The sequence below is a fragment of the Drosophila willistoni genome, chromosome 3R, assembly GCF_018902025.1.
Source record: "Drosophila willistoni isolate 14030-0811.24 chromosome 3R, UCI_dwil_1.1, whole genome shotgun sequence".
Taxonomy (NCBI): Eukaryota; Metazoa; Arthropoda; class Insecta; order Diptera; family Drosophilidae; genus Drosophila; species Drosophila willistoni.
This window is the reverse complement of record NC_061086.1, coordinates 6,416,376-6,435,187: the sequence shown is the minus strand read 5'-3', so window position 1 is coordinate 6,435,187 and position 18,812 is coordinate 6,416,376. Positions and strand designations below refer to the sequence as shown.

Below are 18,812 nucleotides of genomic sequence, written 5' to 3'. Positions count from 1 at the left end.
CATTAGTAGAACCTACCCAAGCTCCTTCTCTACTTCAGCCTGCTTGCTGCTGTCTTGTCTTGTCGTGTCTTGTCTTGGTCAGGCCATCATGCAGATGCAACTGATGTCTTGGTAGACCATGGTGGATCGGGTTTCGGTATTAACTGGTAATTAATCATGCGGCTGCTTATAATAGCGGACGTTGTGTAATTATACGTTCCAGATGCACTCCAACATATTATATTCTATACTAGAATGCCTATCGTTGTTCAATGGCAAATTGAGCGTTAATTAATGGCCCGATAAGAGAGGCTTAATCATACAATTGCAGTTTGAATGCTTTTGGCATTACCAAAGCCAAAAGCAAATCAAACCGACGCCAAGCGAGCCCAAACTCCACCCATAGTAGATCTCAAGGGCCCACTAAAACCCTCGATATAAACATGGCCAACAGCTAAGACACAGAGCGCACTAGTAGGAAATCGTTGGCAATAAATCTACCATTTACCTTTAAACTCAAAATACGACTGTTTCTATCCTGCTGTTACTGCTACTATTGCTGGCGGGTGAGTTGCTCGGGTATCCCTTACAGTTACAGCCTTAAATCCACTAACAAATAAGGGAATAAATTGCCCATAAAAAGGATTTTGCAAATGTTGGCTGCTGCCACTACAACAAAAAAAAACACAAAAAAAAATAGATAGAAAGTAAAAAGCCCTACAGCTCCTGTGTTTTGGATTTTACAACGCAACAATGCAAACTTCTATGTCAGAGCACTTCTATTAGTTTTCACAAAGACAAAAAGTTTCGAATGTTTTTTTTTCTGTTTGGTATGGTTTCGTTTTTATTGTTTTCCACAAATTACTTAGTGTTTCTTACAATTTTAAAAACGGCATCTCTGCTCGCATTCCTCTTGAGTGTCGAAATTATTACTGTTGCCATGGCATCCACTATAAAAGAATCGTATACATTGGTTGGAATTCGGATGATAAGTCCACTTCTTGTGCATGGCCCGACAATCACCTCGCTCCCCCGTCGATTCTGCACAACTTGCTAAAAAAAAAAAAAAGAAGCAATTTGTCATAATTTATTGACGCTCATATTTATTTAGATACATGCAATATTAAAATAGTTGCCGTCGTGAAAATATATCTAAGCTTAGATCAATGCTATTTCTTAATAAAGTTTATTAACTTTTCTTGAAATTAAACATGGAAACGTCTCTGTTAGTCCAAAGAATTTGATAAGATTGGAAAGAATTTCTGAACACAGAATCATATAAATAAAATATCAAAACTTTAAGACTAAATGCTATAGCTCCCATAGGAACGATCGGTCGAAAACAGTTACTTTTCTGAATAGCTTCGTTACTTTTGACGCGATTTCTTTCAAATTAAACATTTGTTAGGTTAATATATTTGTTAATGACTGTGCCGATTTTGATAAAGATCGTGTGACTATATCATAGATCTCCCTTAGGAACGATCGGTGGAAAACAGTGACTTTGATCAATATCTTCGTTATTTCCTGTAGGCCGTTCTTTTGCAAACATTAGCCTTTTTAGATAAAACATTTTTCCACTTTGATGGCTATGGGTAAGGAAAAAATTATCAAATAAGTTGCAAAGGTATTCAAACTTTGACGTGGTTAAAGTTAGCCCCGGCCCTCTGGTTTTATTTTAAAATGGTTTTGTGTTCTAATCTGAAACAATGCCAATAATTTATATTCTCATAATTTTAAAGTCCACTCACGATGCTTAACAGCGGCCAAACAAGCAGCCAACATGCACACAAGGAATATTAAAAAAGCAAAAAGCTTCATTTTGCAAGAAATAAATATTTTGCTATACGTTTCCGAATCGTCGAAATCACCAATAGAAACTAAAACCTAAAAGCAGATGAAGAAGCTTTTTAATACCAGAGTCTGCGGCCTTATCTCATAAAATATGTGGTCAGAGGTGAAAGAGAACGAGAGAGTAAGCTTAAAGAGTGACTACATTAACATATATAAATATTAATAATTAGTGCTACTTTCTAGGCATGAAAAAAATAAATTGAAACAAACAAATGGATTAACTTTGCAAATGTCATTGGTCGACCATAAACCTACTATTTAAAAGGAGTGGCTACGATTTTTATACTAATTGTTTTATAAAGGAATTCCTCACATTGTAAACATACTGAGAAATCAGCAATGACAAGTAGTAATATTGAAATGTAATGACAAATAATTGTTATTGGCCATTTGGGGCAGTCTGCAGACTATTTTCATTTTAGTATTTTGAATTGTCCGCCAGGCCAGTCAGCCTAACGAAGTGAACTAAGCTGCGGCGAATTTTGGAATTGGAATTTTGAATTCATTTTCAGCGTTGCCGTATCGTCAGAAATAGTTGTAGGACAAAATATCGATATTTGCGATACTAGTTAATCGATAACTCTAACACTTTTCAGCACTACATACGCAGCGACACGACGCTGATTAACACTAGTGAAAAACAGTAAAATAAATAACAATAACGCTTTAAATAACAACAATTGCATGTGAAACATAAAACAGAAAAAAAACCGGATCTTGCATAAAACTAACTAATAATTTGCAAAAACAATTGTGAAGGGCAAGAAAATATAATCAAATCGGGGGCGTTTGTAGACGACGAGAACTAGTTGCAACAAGTTTCATTAGTATTAGTGTGCGTGTATCAGTGTTGGTGTTAGTGTATGTAAGTGCTTGTGTGTGTCTACATATGTGTATATGTGCGTGTGCTGGGTCTTGATGTCTGCGCTGTTTCCCAGACAGAGCCACCAAGCAGCACACCACAGGTGAATTATTGGGTGCAATTCGTTGACGACACGACGCTGCTGCCTTGGCAGAAAGAAGCTAAAACAAAACATCAACAACAACAATTTAAAACCCCAACTAAATAGAAGGCAGCAACAACGCTAACCACAAAATGCTGCGTTTTCTAAGCCGTCGCAAGGTACGCAACAACTATGCGGATAGTGGCAGCGGCGTCGGCGGTCGTACTGGAGGTGGTGGAGGAGGCGGCGGCGTCGGTGGTGCCGTCATTGCCAGCAGCAGCGGGTCACAGATTAAGCCCCAACGAATTGTGGTTAACAAGAATAAAATCGACTGTCGGGTTATACTACTGGACAATACTGACCTTTCCATCGAATTATCGGTGAGTATAGAATTACATATTCCCACCCACCTTCACCTCCCTTTCCCAGAATGAGCCACCCGCCAGCAAAACGTTGTTTTGTTTAACTTAACCCGTTTTTGGCCCTAATGTATACATATTTGAATGGCAAAGAAATTATTAATTATTGTGAGCGAGAGGTTTGGCTATGAAATCTATTTTTGGTATAGAATTTACAGTGAGACTTCCCTAACAGAAGCCTTTATTATAGAAACGTATTTATTCTCAGTTAAAATCATTAAATATTAAACAGAATTGGCTGATTTACTGTAATTATATTTTCTATCTAATTATATATCTAACTGGTGGATAAAATAATAATTAACTGTTTCTGTTTTTGGTGCGCGAAGAATAACTATTGGATAACTAAAATAAAATCATTTAATTAGGCTCTAATTTAGTTTAACTAATTAACAATGTTTACAAGAGGGGAGTGGTGAGTGATTTCTAACGATATTTTGTAACGTAAACGCCAAATTCCAACATTATCTGGTCTTTGCCATTTCGGTACTACCTGGGGTTAAATGGTTGGGGCAAAAAGATAGTAGTAAATACATACACGAGCACCGACTTACTTACTTAGCCGTTAATCTTTACCTGTATTTGTGATTGCCGCTTGTACAGGTGTATATATGTGTGAGTGTGAGAGTGTATGATAAACAATTTACTGCTGATCGTCACATAATTTAACCCGCCAAGCGAACGTGATTAGTACCAGGGTCAATTTGATTCGCATACAAACACCAACGAACGACCACGTCAAGATAAAATGTCATGCAAATTAATTTCTCACACTTTATAAAAAAAAAATGTATTCTCCGATTGCAGAAAAAGGCATTGGGCAGCTTCCTATATGAGCAAGTCTTCTACGCTTTGGATATCATTGAAAAGGATTACTTTGGTCTTCAGTTTATGGATGCCAATCATGTGAAGCATTGGTTAGATCCCACCAAACCCATAAAGAAGCAAGTGAAAAGTAAGTTGAGGAATCATCATCGGATTCTGTAAGTTAATTAACCTTATTTAATCTCTTTGCAGTTGGCCCACCTTATACATTCCGCCTAAAAGTGAAATTTTATTCCTCTGAACCAAATACCTTGCGTGAAGAGTTGACACGGTATTTATTCTTCTTGCAACTAAAACAAGACTTGCTGGAAGGTCGTCTTGACTGTCCCGATGACAAATCCACCGAGCTGTGTGCCTTGGCCCTGCAATGTAAGTGTTTTCTAGCTGAGATTGAAAAAATCAGTCTAATCAGTTTGTTTTATTCATAGCGGAGTTGGGCGATTATGATGATCAAGTCCATTCGGCAGCAACTGTCTCCGAGTTTCGTTTTGTGCCCGAGCAGACAGAGGATCTGGAAATTTCTATACTGGAAGAATATAAAACTTGCCGGGGTCTAACACCAGCTCAGGCGGAGACGGCATTTCTCAACAAGGCCAAGTGGCTGGATATGTATGGCGTGGACATGCACACAGTGCTGGGCAAGGATGGCTGCGAATATCATTTGGGTCTAACACCCACAGGCATATTGGTTTTCGAGCGGGATCAGAAGATTGGTCTCTTCTTTTGGCCGAAGATAAGTAAATTGGATTTTAAGAAAAAGAAGCTCACCTTAATTGTCATCGAGGACGACGACGATGGTCGGGAGCAGGAGCATACATTTGTGTTCCGCCTCTACAATGAGAAGGCCTGCAAACATTTATGGAAATGTGCCGTGGAGCATCATACGTTCTTCCGCCTGCGAGCGCCTGTTAAGGGACCCTCAGCTAGACAAAATTTCTTCCGCATGGGTTCTCGCTTCCGCTATTCCGGTCGCACAGAATTTCAGACCACACAACAAAGTCGTGCCCGGCGAACAGTGCAATTTGAGCGTCGTCCATCGCAAAGGTTTGCCAGCAGGCAATCGCATTTGCTGCGGGAGCGTCAAAAGGAATCTGCGGCAGCTGCCGTGGCCACAGTTAATGCTCGTGCCGCAGCTGCAGCTGCTGCAGCGGCAGCCACACCTCAGCCACCACCAGTAATTGCATCTCCCATTGTGGATAACAACAACGAAACATTCGACTCTCTTATCTCCACGGATCAGTTCGTTCCAGTTACGCCCTCGCCATCTGTGCTGACTGTGATACAGAATTCGGCTATCATCGAACCTGACGCTGCCTGCAGTGCCTCAATCAGCTCCTCCACCCATGCGTCAGCTGCGGGGGCCACTTGTGCCTCACTTGGCCGTAATTCCCTTCGATCAAACTTCAGTAATGATGATCCGGCGTATAGTAAAATTGGATCCATTGGCAAGGCATCTGGCTTGGGTCTGACTGTGAAGTAGGCAATCGTTTCTCGTTATATTCATTTCATTACCATTGACTCTCACACACACTCACTCACTCACTAACTCACATTGTCCCCAGGTTGGAGCCGGAATATACCCCACCGTACTCACCGAATGCCACCAAGAACTTTGATGAGACCAATCCGTTTAGAAATGCCGGTGCCGCCTCGCACCATGGAAGCTTTGGCAAGGCATCCATTAGCTCCGGCCAGCTCAGGTACGTTTTACATTGCTTTATTCATTGTATTGCTTTCTCCATCATCCGCCCCCGCCCAAAATATATTGACTAATCTGCCTTGTCTTGTGTTTCTCACATGTTTCGTGTGTGTGTCTGTTTTGTGTCTTGCTGTTGTGTATATATCATTTGTGCAGTGTTAAGAGCGGCTTATCGGATAAAGATAGAGAGCTAGACTCATTGCTTAAGTCCATTGTCAAAGATCCATCCCCATCAGTGCTAGCAAATGAAGCCATTAACGATGCTAACAGTATCAGGTAGTGTAAATTTTATATTTGTTTAATCAGCATAAAGAAATTTAAAATCTTATCAATAAAATTGTTATTTCAGGGTAACCATCAACAAGACTTTTGACATGGATCACAATACGGAGACATTGAAACGCCTCTCAAACGTCAATGAGAAGCCCAACAATCAGGTGAAGCTGGCCAATGTGAGTGCCACGGCCCTGCCGCCGGGCAACATCAAGTGCAATATCCTAAAAGGTAAGTTAGATATATTCTGAGATATCGATTTTTGGAATATACCAACCTTTGTTATTTGAATGAGTTCTAAACTAAAGCTCTTACTCTTTTCTCATGACAGCTCGAGTGGAAGAAGAAATGGGAGCCAGTGGCAATGCCAAGTTGACTAATCAAATGTTTGTTCCCGCCGCCACACATAACAACAATAATAACAACAATAATACCAACAGCAATAACAATCATGCACACGGTTCGGATGGACCGGATTCCTTAAATGCCACCTACATATCTGTGGTAAGTTGTGACCAAAGAGACAAACGAACAGCGAACCAGTTTAACCCACAGCTTGGCACTCATTTTCATGCTTTTTGTTTTTCTGTACGTTTTATTTATTTTCATTTTTGCCTTGTGCACTTTATGCTTTTTTGTTGTGCTTGTTGTGTATCTGTGTGTGTGTGTGTATGTGCCTGTGCGTCTATGTCTGTATGTACATAAATAAAGGGCGGAGATAAGCTGACGCTCAGCATACCGGAACAGAAACCAACAACAACAAGCGGCAATGCCAGCTCTAGCACCAGCACCTCCAGCACAACAACAACAACCAACACCACAAACTCACCCTTTAGTAACGCTGCATTTATATCGGGCTATAATGCCCCGTTAACACCGCCATCATCGCTGCCAGCCACACTGAACAACACCAGCAGCAGCAGCATGGCCACCACTGTGACCACGATTAGTACTCCAAATAGCCCAACTGCTGCTGCTGCTACGAATTTAAATGCAACTGAGCTAATACCCAGTGCTCCCCCAACTGCCATGCTGAGCAATGCATCAGCTGCCGAAATACTCATTAATGAAATCTTCATTAACAATATCATCAACAATAATGCCAATGCCATGGCCCACAATATGGCCAGCGGTAGCGGTAATAGCCAAGCAGCCAGTGGTTCGGAGGCAGCCAGTGCAACAAAAACACCCAGCGCTGGCACTTTGCTCTTCTCCACGCTCAGCGAGCAGGAGCGTCTGGAGACCCAAAAGACGACAACACTTCAGAATCACAGTGAAATCGATGGGCCAGCAAGTGAAAAGGTTTGACCGATCACCATCCAGAATCTAAAAACTAACAATTTGCTAACGATCTATCTAACCAGTTCTGTTCTATGCTAACAATTTACTTTGTTACTCATTTTCAATATGCACTGACACGCCTAAACATTCCAATTTATAAGTTATAAATGTGCTAGTCCAGTTATTATCTCTCTCTTTATTTATTTATTTATCGACTCAAACAGAAAACCAAGATCAATCAGCAGGCAGAGAAAAATCGCATTCCGGCCAACAGCAATAATGATATGGTCTCGCCCTGGTTGGTCTCATCTGAAGTCGTGTCGGCCCCCAAGGGACGCGAACCGACCATTATACGCAAATCCGTTATTACAACACAGTTGTAATTATTGTTTAACTCTTATATATACATACATGCTTATACATACATAAACTATATACTATATATTTACATAATTTTTTTTAATTCGTAAGCCTAAATGTTCGTATTTATGATATATAATGGTAGCTATTCAAAATCTAGACAGACACATAATGTACTTGTATTTTATTATTATAATGATGATAGAGAAGATATTAGAGAAGTTTTAAGAGCATTCCATGCGAAAGAGTGACAAAAACGCAAATGACAATGAAAGAGCAGGTCCAATCAAAAAACAAAAAAAATGTTAACTGTCCATACATGTGCCTTAAAATGAAACAATTAAACGAAATGTGCTAAATTCCGCAGTGTACTTAATAAAGTTAATAATGTAACAATGTACTTAACATGATAGAACGATTAATGTCAAACTGTATAGACTGCAAATTTTAAGCGCGGAACGAAAAACGAATATTGAAACAAAGTGATGATACGATACAATGATATCTTTCTGCTTAATATGCCAGGGCTATATCTTATAGCTAAGAAATGTGAAAGGAAACAAATTAATTAAGTTACGAAAAGAACAACGATTTAAGAATTCACATACACAGAAACACATAAATGTGTATATTTTTATGTATGCATCCAAATTGACTGAAAAAAAAAGAAAAACAAGCAATTCTGATTTACATTACACACAATTACAATTGTGAAAAACAATTAAAAACAATTTATGTCTATCAAAACTGTAAACAACAGACCTTAACAATCATTCCAAGCATTTAAATGTTGAAACGAAATACAAAACATATTCAATAAAAGCGCATTTATGCAATTAGAAGTATTAATTCAAAACTGCGATAATTAATGCAACTTGAGTAGAAGATTTTCCAGGATCAAACTATTTGAATAAGATAAGCCATGTTAACTTTTTGATTTCACTTGAATTATGGAAATAATTTCTTGCTCTATTGGATTATGCAAATGAATTTGCAGCTATTTTTGAACTATGTACATTGATATACTAGTATGTGTGTGCTTGTACATGCTTATGCCACATATGTGTTTATGCAGCAGCCCATTCCTGGAAACGATGGCAAGAGGAATGATCCCTTCTGCCTCATGACCTGCAATGTTCAAGTACACACATAACAGCCAGCAGCCACACACATGTACTTGAAATTCCAAGATATTTTCGCAGCCCCCGAGGGTCGCGGCACTGCAATTAAAAGACAGCCGGCGGTCGGGTCTATATTAATGATAATTCCAAAAAGGCAACGAATGAACAACGATCTTAAACATACATACATTCGCTTGATGTATGTATATGAATATTATTTTAGAATTTGTTGATGTTTTGCTTTGAATTTTTATTTTTAGAGAATCCATGGGTGATGGTGACGACAAGAACAACAACATCGACGACGACGACAACAACGAAGACTACGAGGGGGTAGCATCTGTTTGAAGATGAGCAAAAATGGTCCGTTTTGGAAGAGTCGATTGCCTAGCAAACAAAATGTATATATAGACAGGCGTACCTATGTATTTGTAGACGCCGATGTCGATGCCAATGCTGATGCGGATACCTAGCGCATATGCATCCAAAATGTCGTAATTTCCTGTAGAATCGCTAAAAATATAAATTTCCTTTCGTATGTGCAATGATAGATAAATATCAACGCTTTGTTTTTTTATATACATGTAACCTCTTTTGATTTTGATTTTGTTGTTTTTTTTTTAATTCAAAGTGGATGCTATTTATTTGTAAGATTGTATAATTTTGTATTCTTGATACTCCTCGAATTCCTCTCCTTCGTCCTTAATGACACTTCCAATAATAAATATTAACATAAGTATAATACATTTCATTGCTGACTGACTGACTGACTGACTGATTGATATATCTAATTGATATCGGATGGTGTATCTGGTTGATTAGCAGGGCAGCAAGAGGTTTAACTTAAAATTAATCATCATTAATCTCTAGGCGCCTGGTAAACGACGCCAATTTTGTTGTGTTGTGTGTTTCTTGTATTTGTGTTCATTTGTTGTTGTTGTGTGTAGATTGTTGTGCTGTGTTGGTGCAGGCGATTCCTTTGATTGCTTAGAAGCACTTGCGGTGAACAATGCCAGGGCCGGATTCATCGTATTCCTGCTTGGAGATCCACATCTGCTGGAAGGTTGAGAGAGAAGCCAGAATGGAGCCACCGATCCAGACGGAGTATTTACGCTCTGGTGGAGCAATGATCTTGATCTTAATGGTGGATGGGGCCAGAGCAGTGATTTCCTTTTGCATACGATCAGCAATACCGGGGTACATGGTGGTGCCACCAGACATGACAATGTTGGCATACAGATCCTTACGGATATCCACATCGCACTTCATGATGGAGTTGTAGACAGTCTCATGGATGCCGCAGGATTCCATACCCAAGAAGGAAGGCTGGAACAGGGACTCGGGGCAACGGAAACGCTCGTTGCCAATGGTGATCACCTGACCGTCGGGAAGTTCATAAGACTTCTCCAGAGAGGTGGAGGCAGCAGCGGTGGCCATTTCCTGCTCAAAGTCCAAAGCAACATAGCACAATTTCTCCTTAATATCACGGACAATTTCACGCTCAGCAGTGGTGGTGAAAGAGTAACCACGCTCGGTGAGGATCTTCATCAGGTAGTCAGTCAAATCGCGACCAGCCAAATCCAGACGGAGGATGGCGTGTGGCAGGGCATAACCTTCATAGATGGGCACAGTGTGGGAGACACCATCACCAGAATCGAGAACGATACCAGTGGTACGACCGGAGGCATACAGAGACAACACAGCCTGGATGGCCACATACATGGCTGGGGCGTTGAAGGTCTCAAACATGATCTGGGTCATCTTCTCGCGATTGGCCTTGGGGTTAAGTGGGGCCTCTGTCAGCAGCACGGGGTGCTCCTCGGGGGCGACACGCAATTCATTGTAGAAAGTGTGATGCCAGATCTTTTCCATATCATCCCAGTTGGTAATAATGCCGTGCTCAATGGGATACTTCAGGGTAAGGATACCTCTCTTCGATTGGGCCTCATCACCGACATACGAGTCCTTCTGTCCCATACCGACCATCACTCCCTGATGGCGTGGACGACCCACAATTGAGGGGAAGACAGCGCGGGGAGCATCGTCACCAGCGAATCCGGCCTTGCACATACCGGAGCCGTTGTCAACGACCAATGCGGCAACTTCATCATCACACATCTTGACTGAGGATTTTCACTGCAAATCGAAAACGAGACAAACACTTTAGATTAGGACTATTGTCGAAATAGATAGTTCGAAAGGTCTATGATGTCCTTTAGTATTTTTTTTTTTTTGTATTTATGGAATTTTGTTTCACACTCTGTGACTCTTTAGAAAATTGTCTAAATGTATTTGATATCGGAGAAAACTATTGAAAAACTCTTGGTACTAACCGTTTCAAAAACGAAAGAAAAACTAGAAATCTAAAAGCAACACTTTCGCTGTAGAACTGCGAGTGGCCGCTGGATTTTGATGCGCTAATATTTATACCATTCGGAAGACCCACAGCCAAGCAGATTTTCCACACACACATGCTCATCCACACACATCCTCTCAGACATATGCAGCACATGGATGCACATTTCGTTGAAGGGGAAATTTTTGAATATCTTTAGAATAATTCCTCTTTTTTTCTTGTTGTATTTTTCATAATTTCGGAGAGGCAGAGGCAGCCGTTGTCGTTGGGGGCATTTTCTGAGCGCAGGGTAAACAAAAAACTGCTCACCCACAGACACAAACACACTATCAGATACATCTGCGATCCTCCGTGGAGCAACGCGTCGTATGTAGGCGTTCTTCCTCTCACCCACCGTATTCGTGATTCTCTATCTCTCTGTTCCTATGTGTGTGTGTGTGTGTGTGTGTGTGTTTTGTCTAATTTTTAATCAACATTTGCACGTTGGCCCAATCCATACATGGTGGTTTGGATGGAAATCTCTCAGCAAAGAGCACACACGTAATTAGAAGGCAAAAAAAAGAAAACAAGAGCAACAACAAAATTTTTTTTTAAACAAAAAAAAAAAAAACATTGAATTTTATACGTAAATTAAATATGTACTGAATTTGTTGGCTATAATCTGTTTGGGTGTGGGTGTGCAAGTGGGTGGAGAGGTGGTATCTAGATATAATTGTGTATACAAGTCAAAAATTGTTAATAGAGCGCGCATTGCATTTATAGATTTGCATATTTCATTTTGAATAAAATTCAACAGGCAGAAGACGAAAAAAATAAAACCAAAAATCATTTTAATTTCCCTTAAATTAATTTGGCCATCAAAAAGTGCCATAAATAATATTTTTTATGCATTATCCTCATTAAAGACACACAAATTGGTATATATATATAAATATATTTTCTAAAATTTTAATTGACTTATATGGTTTTCACAAAGTTTTTGTTTCTTTTTTTTGTTTTAAATAATAAGTTTGTTGTTTACACAATTCTTTTCTATAGATACAAATGTATCTTTGCATATGCCGAGCATCTACACGGATGCCGAGTGGGCGGAAAAAACTGCGTGAAACATTTTGAAAACAAAAATATTAACGAAAAACCGTGCGCTCTCACGTTTTTTGCATGGGAGATTCTTTGCTGCTTACGCGCAGATACAAATCGAGAACATGGAATTCTATTTTTATCAAAAAAATAGTATCAGAATTGTTTTTTTTTGTTTTTTATATATATATATTTGAAATACTCAGGTGAAACTAAACAGTACCCAGTTGTTGACAATTCTAATACACTATAGATCATCATTCGTGACGTATTAGATATAAGTAAAAATATTTTGTGAATAGAAAATGAATTAAGTTCAACTTCAGGATATATCTTCCAATACGTATATGTACTATGTATGTATAAATGATTTTAAGTCATTTCGGTATTTCTGTGTCCCCAGATTAATAGAAATTTGTCCATTCTTGACTTGTTTACATATATTTAAATTATTAGATAATCTTGATAATTAAACGGAAAACTAAATTTATTGTTTGAATTTGGTGCAAGACCCAATGAATTTATGGGTAGTATCAATTTTCAAGAAAATCTCATTTCTTGAGAGATTTAAGTGAAAGTGTTTTGAATAGTAAAACATATCCCATTCTAAAGATGGATTACTAATTTTTCTTTTCCAAATGATAATGTTATGAATAGGATAGATAAACATTAAACCTCTCGAAAAAGCGTCAGAAATCATGATGAGGCAAAGGTTGGAGCTTTTAATCTAATTTATATATTTTTGCTACCCATGCTGATTCATTTTTCTATATGTATCTAAATAAAATAAAAATATAATATATAAAAATCTTTGCAATTGAATAAAAATAGTCATACATTTACATGCTGAAAAACCATTAGCCAACTATAGTTTCTGAATCATCGCAAGTTTTTTTTCAATAATCTATCTACTAATACTCTTTGTCTTCTGAAGAATTTCGACTACTATGCAAAAGAGACAGATTGTTAAGTAGCCAAAAACGTAAATTTCATTCAGTCAACAATATTTGCGGTCTTAATAATGGCTGACTGGCTGGCTGGTCGGCTGGTTGGCTGTTGGCCTAGCAGCTGATTGAATTGTGTTGGCCAGCAACAACAAAAACATGCCAATTTGATGATACTGCAACAAATGTGTTGTCTAAAAATATTATTTATAAAATTTATGAAAATACATATTTATTGTAGGTATGTGAGTCTGTGTGTGTGTGTGTGTGTTTGTTTGTGTATCTGGCAGTAGAGTGGGCCACCACCTTTTAAGGATGCGCCAGCGAGAAATTGTCTCGAGTCGACGACAGCTAAAACTTGACGGTGTGCGGCGCGCTTGTTCGGATTTTGACAAGCAGCCGCAACGGCAACGGCCCACAGCAAACGGCCAACGGCAAATGCCGAAATGCATTCCACGGCATATTGCAATTTTGTATTTTTACACCAAATAATGAGCCAAAAAAATAAAATATTAAAGAGTATATATAAACATAACTAATATGCGCATGGGAAATGGTTTCTTCGCTACAAAAATTATTTATGTTCCTTTAATGCAAAATACTTTGCTGCCACATATTCCAGTATTAACACGCCACTAGCTATGACCAGCAGGACACTGGCAAAGGCGAAAGCTCCCTGAAACTGTGCCCATTTGAGTGCCTTAAACGGATCCTCATGCACTCGGCCAATCTCCTCGTGTATTACACGAACCATATCCAAATCACGGGCCCATTTCTGCATATGTCCCGATTCGATAATATGCTGAATAATTGGATTGATTTGATGCAGTAGATGATACTTTTTGGGCAACAACATTGTCACCAAATACACATACAAGGACTCTCGCCGATCGAAGCAAAAGAGATGATCACGATGAATTCGCGGATTGTAGAACGAGTGCTGACGGGATACGGCCACGGCAATGTGATCATTTTCGGCAGCATCATTAAGGCAATCCACAATGTTGTAACACATCTGGAATTTCTCACGTATATACTTAAAGATCTGGAAGCAATAAAAAGGGTCAATGTTATCTCTGATCCAGCAAATTAGTCCCATTACCAACCTCACCATCCTTGTTCAGATGACGAACATTCTCCGAACTGCCCATAATTATCATACGATTGCTATAGATCTCGCTCAGCGTTTGAATCTGATGTGAACTCCGGGGAGTGGTCAGTGTGCTGATGAGGAAACTCTGATAGGTATTGCTGAAGAAGAAACCGGTCAGAAAGGAGCCGGCAAAGAGTAATCGCATCACCACTGTCAGTTTCTGATTCGGCATGGCCTGGGTAACAAGAATTCCCACCATGCGAATGAAAATAGCTGGATAGTTGTTCAGATTTTGCAGACGAAGGCCAGAGACCCGCTGTGCCATTAGGATGGCAAATGAACTGGTTACTATATAGAGCAGAAATAAGAACCAGGAATCGGCCTGAAAGCTGGCCAAGAAATTGAAGAAGCCGTGATTGCGCTTTGCTTTGGAAACACACCAGGTAAGATCGTCCTGATGATAGGGTATGGAACTGGAGACAAATTGGCTTATACTTGGATCCTCATCAATGCCGCCCACAATCATTTCAATTTCGCTGTTAACAGGGAAATAATATTTGTAGCAATTTTCGTTTATTTTTCATTTCATGGGCTCACTCACCCATCGATTAGCTGCTGAAAGAGATGATACACATTGGTATTTTCCACCTGCAGATCGATATTGACATGCAAACGCTCTGCTATAGTCCGTACCATTTGATATTCAATTCCACCCAGCTGCGCTTTGCCATTGGATTCAAGTTCTTCATCCAGGAGATGAGACTTGCCATCATCTCTATCATCATAGCCATCATCATCATAGCTGTAGCTCTCATTACCGCCTGCGTCTTGTTCATCTACTCCATAGTAGTAATCTTGTGAGGCCGAATCGTCGCTTCGAAATATATAAGGCTCCCAGGGACGAAAGGCGGCAGTCAGTGGGCATCCACTTAGATCTTTTGGAAACTTATCCTCAAACTTGGCTCGAAAAAACTCCTCAATTGTGGCTGTTGGTTGACTTGTAGAATTCGTTTCATTCAAATTCTCATCATTATTATCATACATTGTCATGGCGAGACTTCTTTCTTCCCCTTCAAAATCCTCGAATTCGTCTTCACTCTCGGTATTCAATTGATCCTCTTGTTCGTCATCATAATCTTCACTTTCCCCATCTTGATACTCGCAGGCATCCAATAGTTCTACTGCTATTACTCGATTTCCACAATTATTGTCCGGGTGATAGGGAAATGCTGTCTTGCCATAATAGAAACTATTCTCCTCACTCTGACCAATTACATTTACGTTAAAAATTTTACGATTCATAAATATTAGAAGCAGCTCCACCATTAGATCTGTCATCTCCTCATCGGTTTCCTCCACTGAGACCAAAAATACCACAAATTGCGCCAATGGGTTCCAATTCATCATGCCCTTCCAATGGTCAAATATTTCATCGAAATCCTCATCCTCCAAGTTCTCCACCAACACGAAATAGCATTGGGGTTTCTCATGCATCACCCACTCACTTTCAAGGCCATCGTCAGTTCTAGGATTTGTGATCAATGCTGTCCAAGGATAATCTTCATCGAGAATCATGCCGCGTAGCAGTTGCTCTTGTACATTCTTCAATTGCTCGTTGATATTTATGCAGAGCACTGATCCGGATAGTGTCTCACCTGACTGAAAGTATTTGCGTAATAGGGCCAAAATACAAATCGCCTGGGCATCATCATCACTGGGCGCAATCATAAGATTTATGCCGAAGCCATCTTGGCCCACAACCGGCAAGGCCAATTCATTCAACACCAAGGCCACCCAGAAGGTAATTGAACAGCCGAAAAGCATTTGTGTAACTCAAGTGCGGACAGGTGAGCGCCAACTGATGATTGGGACCACGCCCACGCATCAGTGCAGAGCGTTTGCCACACATGCCCCATTTGTGTCTCAAGGGAACTGAGACCCTTATGGGTCGGCTAGTTATTATATACCAATTATGCTAATTTTCAATCTTTGATTTGGGGGGCTTTATTCGACTAGCAATCGCCTGTCATGCATGAATCATTTTGTGGTTGTTTACTTTGACCCGTTGTTGGTTTGAGAGTATAAGTTCCGAAGCTCCAATTCAATTGTGTCAACTCTTATCTCGAATATCTTAAGTTGTATACCCTATAGTCAGGGCGTATACGGGGTAGATTGGTGTTAGTCAAATCGTAATGGCAAACAGGATCAGCCACAGTCTCTGTGTGAAGTCATTGAGAATTCTGTTGACAGGGTATCTTGAGGTCGTCCCCAAGAAGTAGTGAACGACATTTGGTAATATTTTTGTTCGCTACTTGACATTAAAGACACGTTAAATGCAACACAGCAAAACGAAGCTACGGGAACCACAAGGTCTGACATTTTCGAATGAACGAAATAAATAACATGGAGACAAGAAATAGAGAAAAAAAATTATAATTGAAAAAATAAAAAATGTTCAAAAATTGCGTGTCACAAAAAAATAAAAATTACATTTCGTAGGTTGTGAATTCAGGTCTACTTACCAATTGCTTGATCTTGCATAACTGCCAAACGCACAGATATAGAAGCCGATAAATTATATCCATAAACCTGCCAACTCCAATCGCCAACTAAATCCATAATCCTTGAATACTTATCTTCAATCAATAACCAATCAAAAATACGCAATTGCTCCAGCTTAATTGTCTTGTCACATAAAAGTAACCAAATAAATGTTACAAAGTTCACAATAATGTATGCAAATTTTGTACATTTCATGCAATCAAAGTTTGCATCGAGCATACATATTTTTTATGTATTTTTCATTTGCAACATTCAAAGGAAACTGATTGATTAATTTTTATATTTCTGCTGCGAATTAAACGATTTTCAAGATATATCAAATGTTTGTTTTTAACTGAGAGTGGGTAAAAGTGCTGCCAGTTTTCAGTTGTGGTCATGAGCCACAAAATATGTTGAATAAATAAATAAATTACTTAATACGAAGGTATTTGTATAGAGATTTGCAACTTGTTCACCCAGTCACATATAAATATTTTATAAATACTGCACAAAAAAACAAAAAAAAAGATCTGCCAGTTGGCTAGACTTTGAATATTTATTAAGAAAATAAATAAAAATCACTTGCTAAGTCGGTATGATAATTTAATTTGTATTACGAACAAAACTTTTAAACTGGATATTTTGTTGAATTTTTGCATTGTTTAGCAAACATTTCATGCATATTTCTTCCGTACTTTGACGTCAAATTGAAACAATTGTCTACAACTTAAATTCTATACTAAACTTTTTGTAATAAAATGCTACAGCAATTGTATTTGGTTTTACTTTCATCTAAACTTGTTCTACTTAAATAAAAACACATTATTTTTATCACTGTGTAAAAATTTAACAAAACGTATATAATTTAAATATTCAGAGCATTAAACTTCTTATACAGAAATTTAAAAAAAAAAACACACACACATAAAAGAAAGCAGTTAAAATAAAGCCTTCAAGAATTTAATTGTTCAAAGACAAGATCGGGTTTCAAGAATTTATTTAATAATTATTACTTAACTACTGATCTTAAAAACCTTTGACAGTCTTTTAATAAAAACTAAAAATGGCTTCAAATTAATAATAGCTTTATGAAACAAATTACAAGCCACCAAAGTTGTCAAAAACAAGTCTTTTGGGTTAAATTTATGGCTAACTTTAGATTTTTTAACAAGCATAAAAATTATCTTCACATTCATAATTTAGCATATCAAAAAAGTTATAGCAATTTAGTTCTTTACATACTCGGACTGGATTTTCAGTGATTGTAAAGTATATTGGGCAAGTGTATTAATTCGCTATGCACATTTTTAAGCTCTTTATGTATTTTTGTTTACTAAGCCAACTTGCATGTCCAGTGCACTCGAAATCCGTTTCTGTAGCACTTCAAGTGTGGCCAAAAGCGTCAGAGTCAGACACATAGACATGAGGTTGACCTTCGCTGAAAAGAATAGAAATGCACAACCAGACAGACATTCATACATACAGACAAAAGTATATACAGTATTTGTTTAAGTAAATTGATTTATTGTTGGCCATATTAATATTAACTATCAGCTGGCAGTTTTCTGCCATGCTGCAATATAAAGGATATTATGGAACGGGAACGCATTTGAAGTTCCAGTTCAAATTGAAAGTACCACAAGAAGACAAAAAAAATGAGGCACAAATGTTTTGGGGCATTGTTAAAACCGGCTTGCCGGAGGTGCCACACCTACCATTTGCGGAGGTGGAGCCTTCAAGCCACATAACTTTAATTGGTTTAATGGCTCACTTTTTATGGGGAAACAAAGGCAATGAAAAAAGGCAATACTTAAAAAACTTATTATGTGGTCTTTAAGCAACTAACCCCCGCCCCCTTCAGATCGATATTAGTTAATTGATGTTTAAGAGTCCACATCTGGCATTACGAAGAACAAAACTTAAAAAGAAACCAAACAAAAAACACACACAAAAGTACGTTAACAAAATACTTGAAATGTTTGCCGAATTCAAGACCTTGTCAACACTTGGTAGCTGTTAATGAAACTGTCAACAGGCCAGCCA

The 18,812-nt window shown here is 38.6% G+C and overlaps 4 protein-coding genes across 6 annotated transcripts; 1 reads left to right on the top strand and 3 right to left on the bottom strand.

Annotated features, from left to right (window-relative positions):
• Window positions 1–793: 793 nt before the first annotated feature.
• LOC6650578 (kappaPI-actitoxin-Avd3b) lies at window positions 794–1,829 on the bottom strand. The gene is made up of 2 exons (XM_002073051.3): window positions 1,731–1,829; window positions 794–1,032 (listed from the first exon to the last, which is right to left on the bottom strand). Exons 1-2 carry the CDS (start codon window positions 1,798–1,800, stop codon window positions 863–865), a joined length of 240 nt encoding a protein of 79 aa, XP_002073087.3. The 5' UTR covers window positions 1,801–1,829; the 3' UTR covers window positions 794–862.
• A 599-nt stretch (window positions 1,830–2,428) lies between these two features.
• LOC6650577 (band 4.1-like protein 4B) lies at window positions 2,429–8,483 on the top strand. Of its 3 annotated transcripts, XM_002073050.4 has the most exons (10): window positions 2,430–3,157; window positions 4,004–4,151; window positions 4,214–4,390; window positions 4,450–5,497; window positions 5,584–5,721; window positions 5,877–5,996; window positions 6,070–6,224; window positions 6,325–6,497; window positions 6,705–7,295; window positions 7,499–8,483. In XM_002073050.4, exons 1-10 carry the CDS (start codon window positions 2,930–2,932, stop codon window positions 7,655–7,657), a joined length of 2,937 nt encoding a protein of 978 aa, XP_002073086.2. In that variant the 5' UTR covers window positions 2,430–2,929; the 3' UTR covers window positions 7,658–8,483. The 3 variants fall into 3 exon arrangements, with proteins under 3 accessions (XP_015032318.1, XP_015032317.1, XP_002073086.2); XM_015176832.3 differs by lacking the exon at window positions 5,877–5,996 and having other exon boundaries at window positions 2,429–3,157; XM_015176831.3 differs by lacking the exon at window positions 6,705–7,295 and having other exon boundaries at window positions 2,429–3,157.
• A 912-nt stretch (window positions 8,484–9,395) lies between these two features.
• On the bottom strand, window positions 9,396–11,139 carry LOC6650576 (actin-87E). Its single transcript, XM_002073049.4, has 2 exons — window positions 11,089–11,139; window positions 9,396–10,891 (listed from the first exon to the last, which is right to left on the bottom strand). The coding sequence occupies exon 2, from the start codon at window positions 10,871–10,873 to the stop codon at window positions 9,743–9,745; it is 1,131 nt and encodes a 376-aa protein (XP_002073085.1). The 5' UTR covers window positions 10,874–10,891; window positions 11,089–11,139; the 3' UTR covers window positions 9,396–9,742.
• Window positions 11,140–13,709: 2,570 nt separating this feature from the next.
• Window positions 13,710–16,052, bottom strand: LOC6650575. The gene is made up of 3 exons (XM_002073048.1): window positions 14,830–16,052; window positions 14,242–14,764; window positions 13,710–14,180 (listed from the first exon to the last, which is right to left on the bottom strand). The coding sequence occupies exons 1-3, from the start codon at window positions 16,050–16,052 to the stop codon at window positions 13,710–13,712; spliced, it is 2,217 nt and encodes a 738-aa protein (XP_002073084.1).
• Between the last annotated feature and the right edge of the window lie 2,760 nt (window positions 16,053–18,812).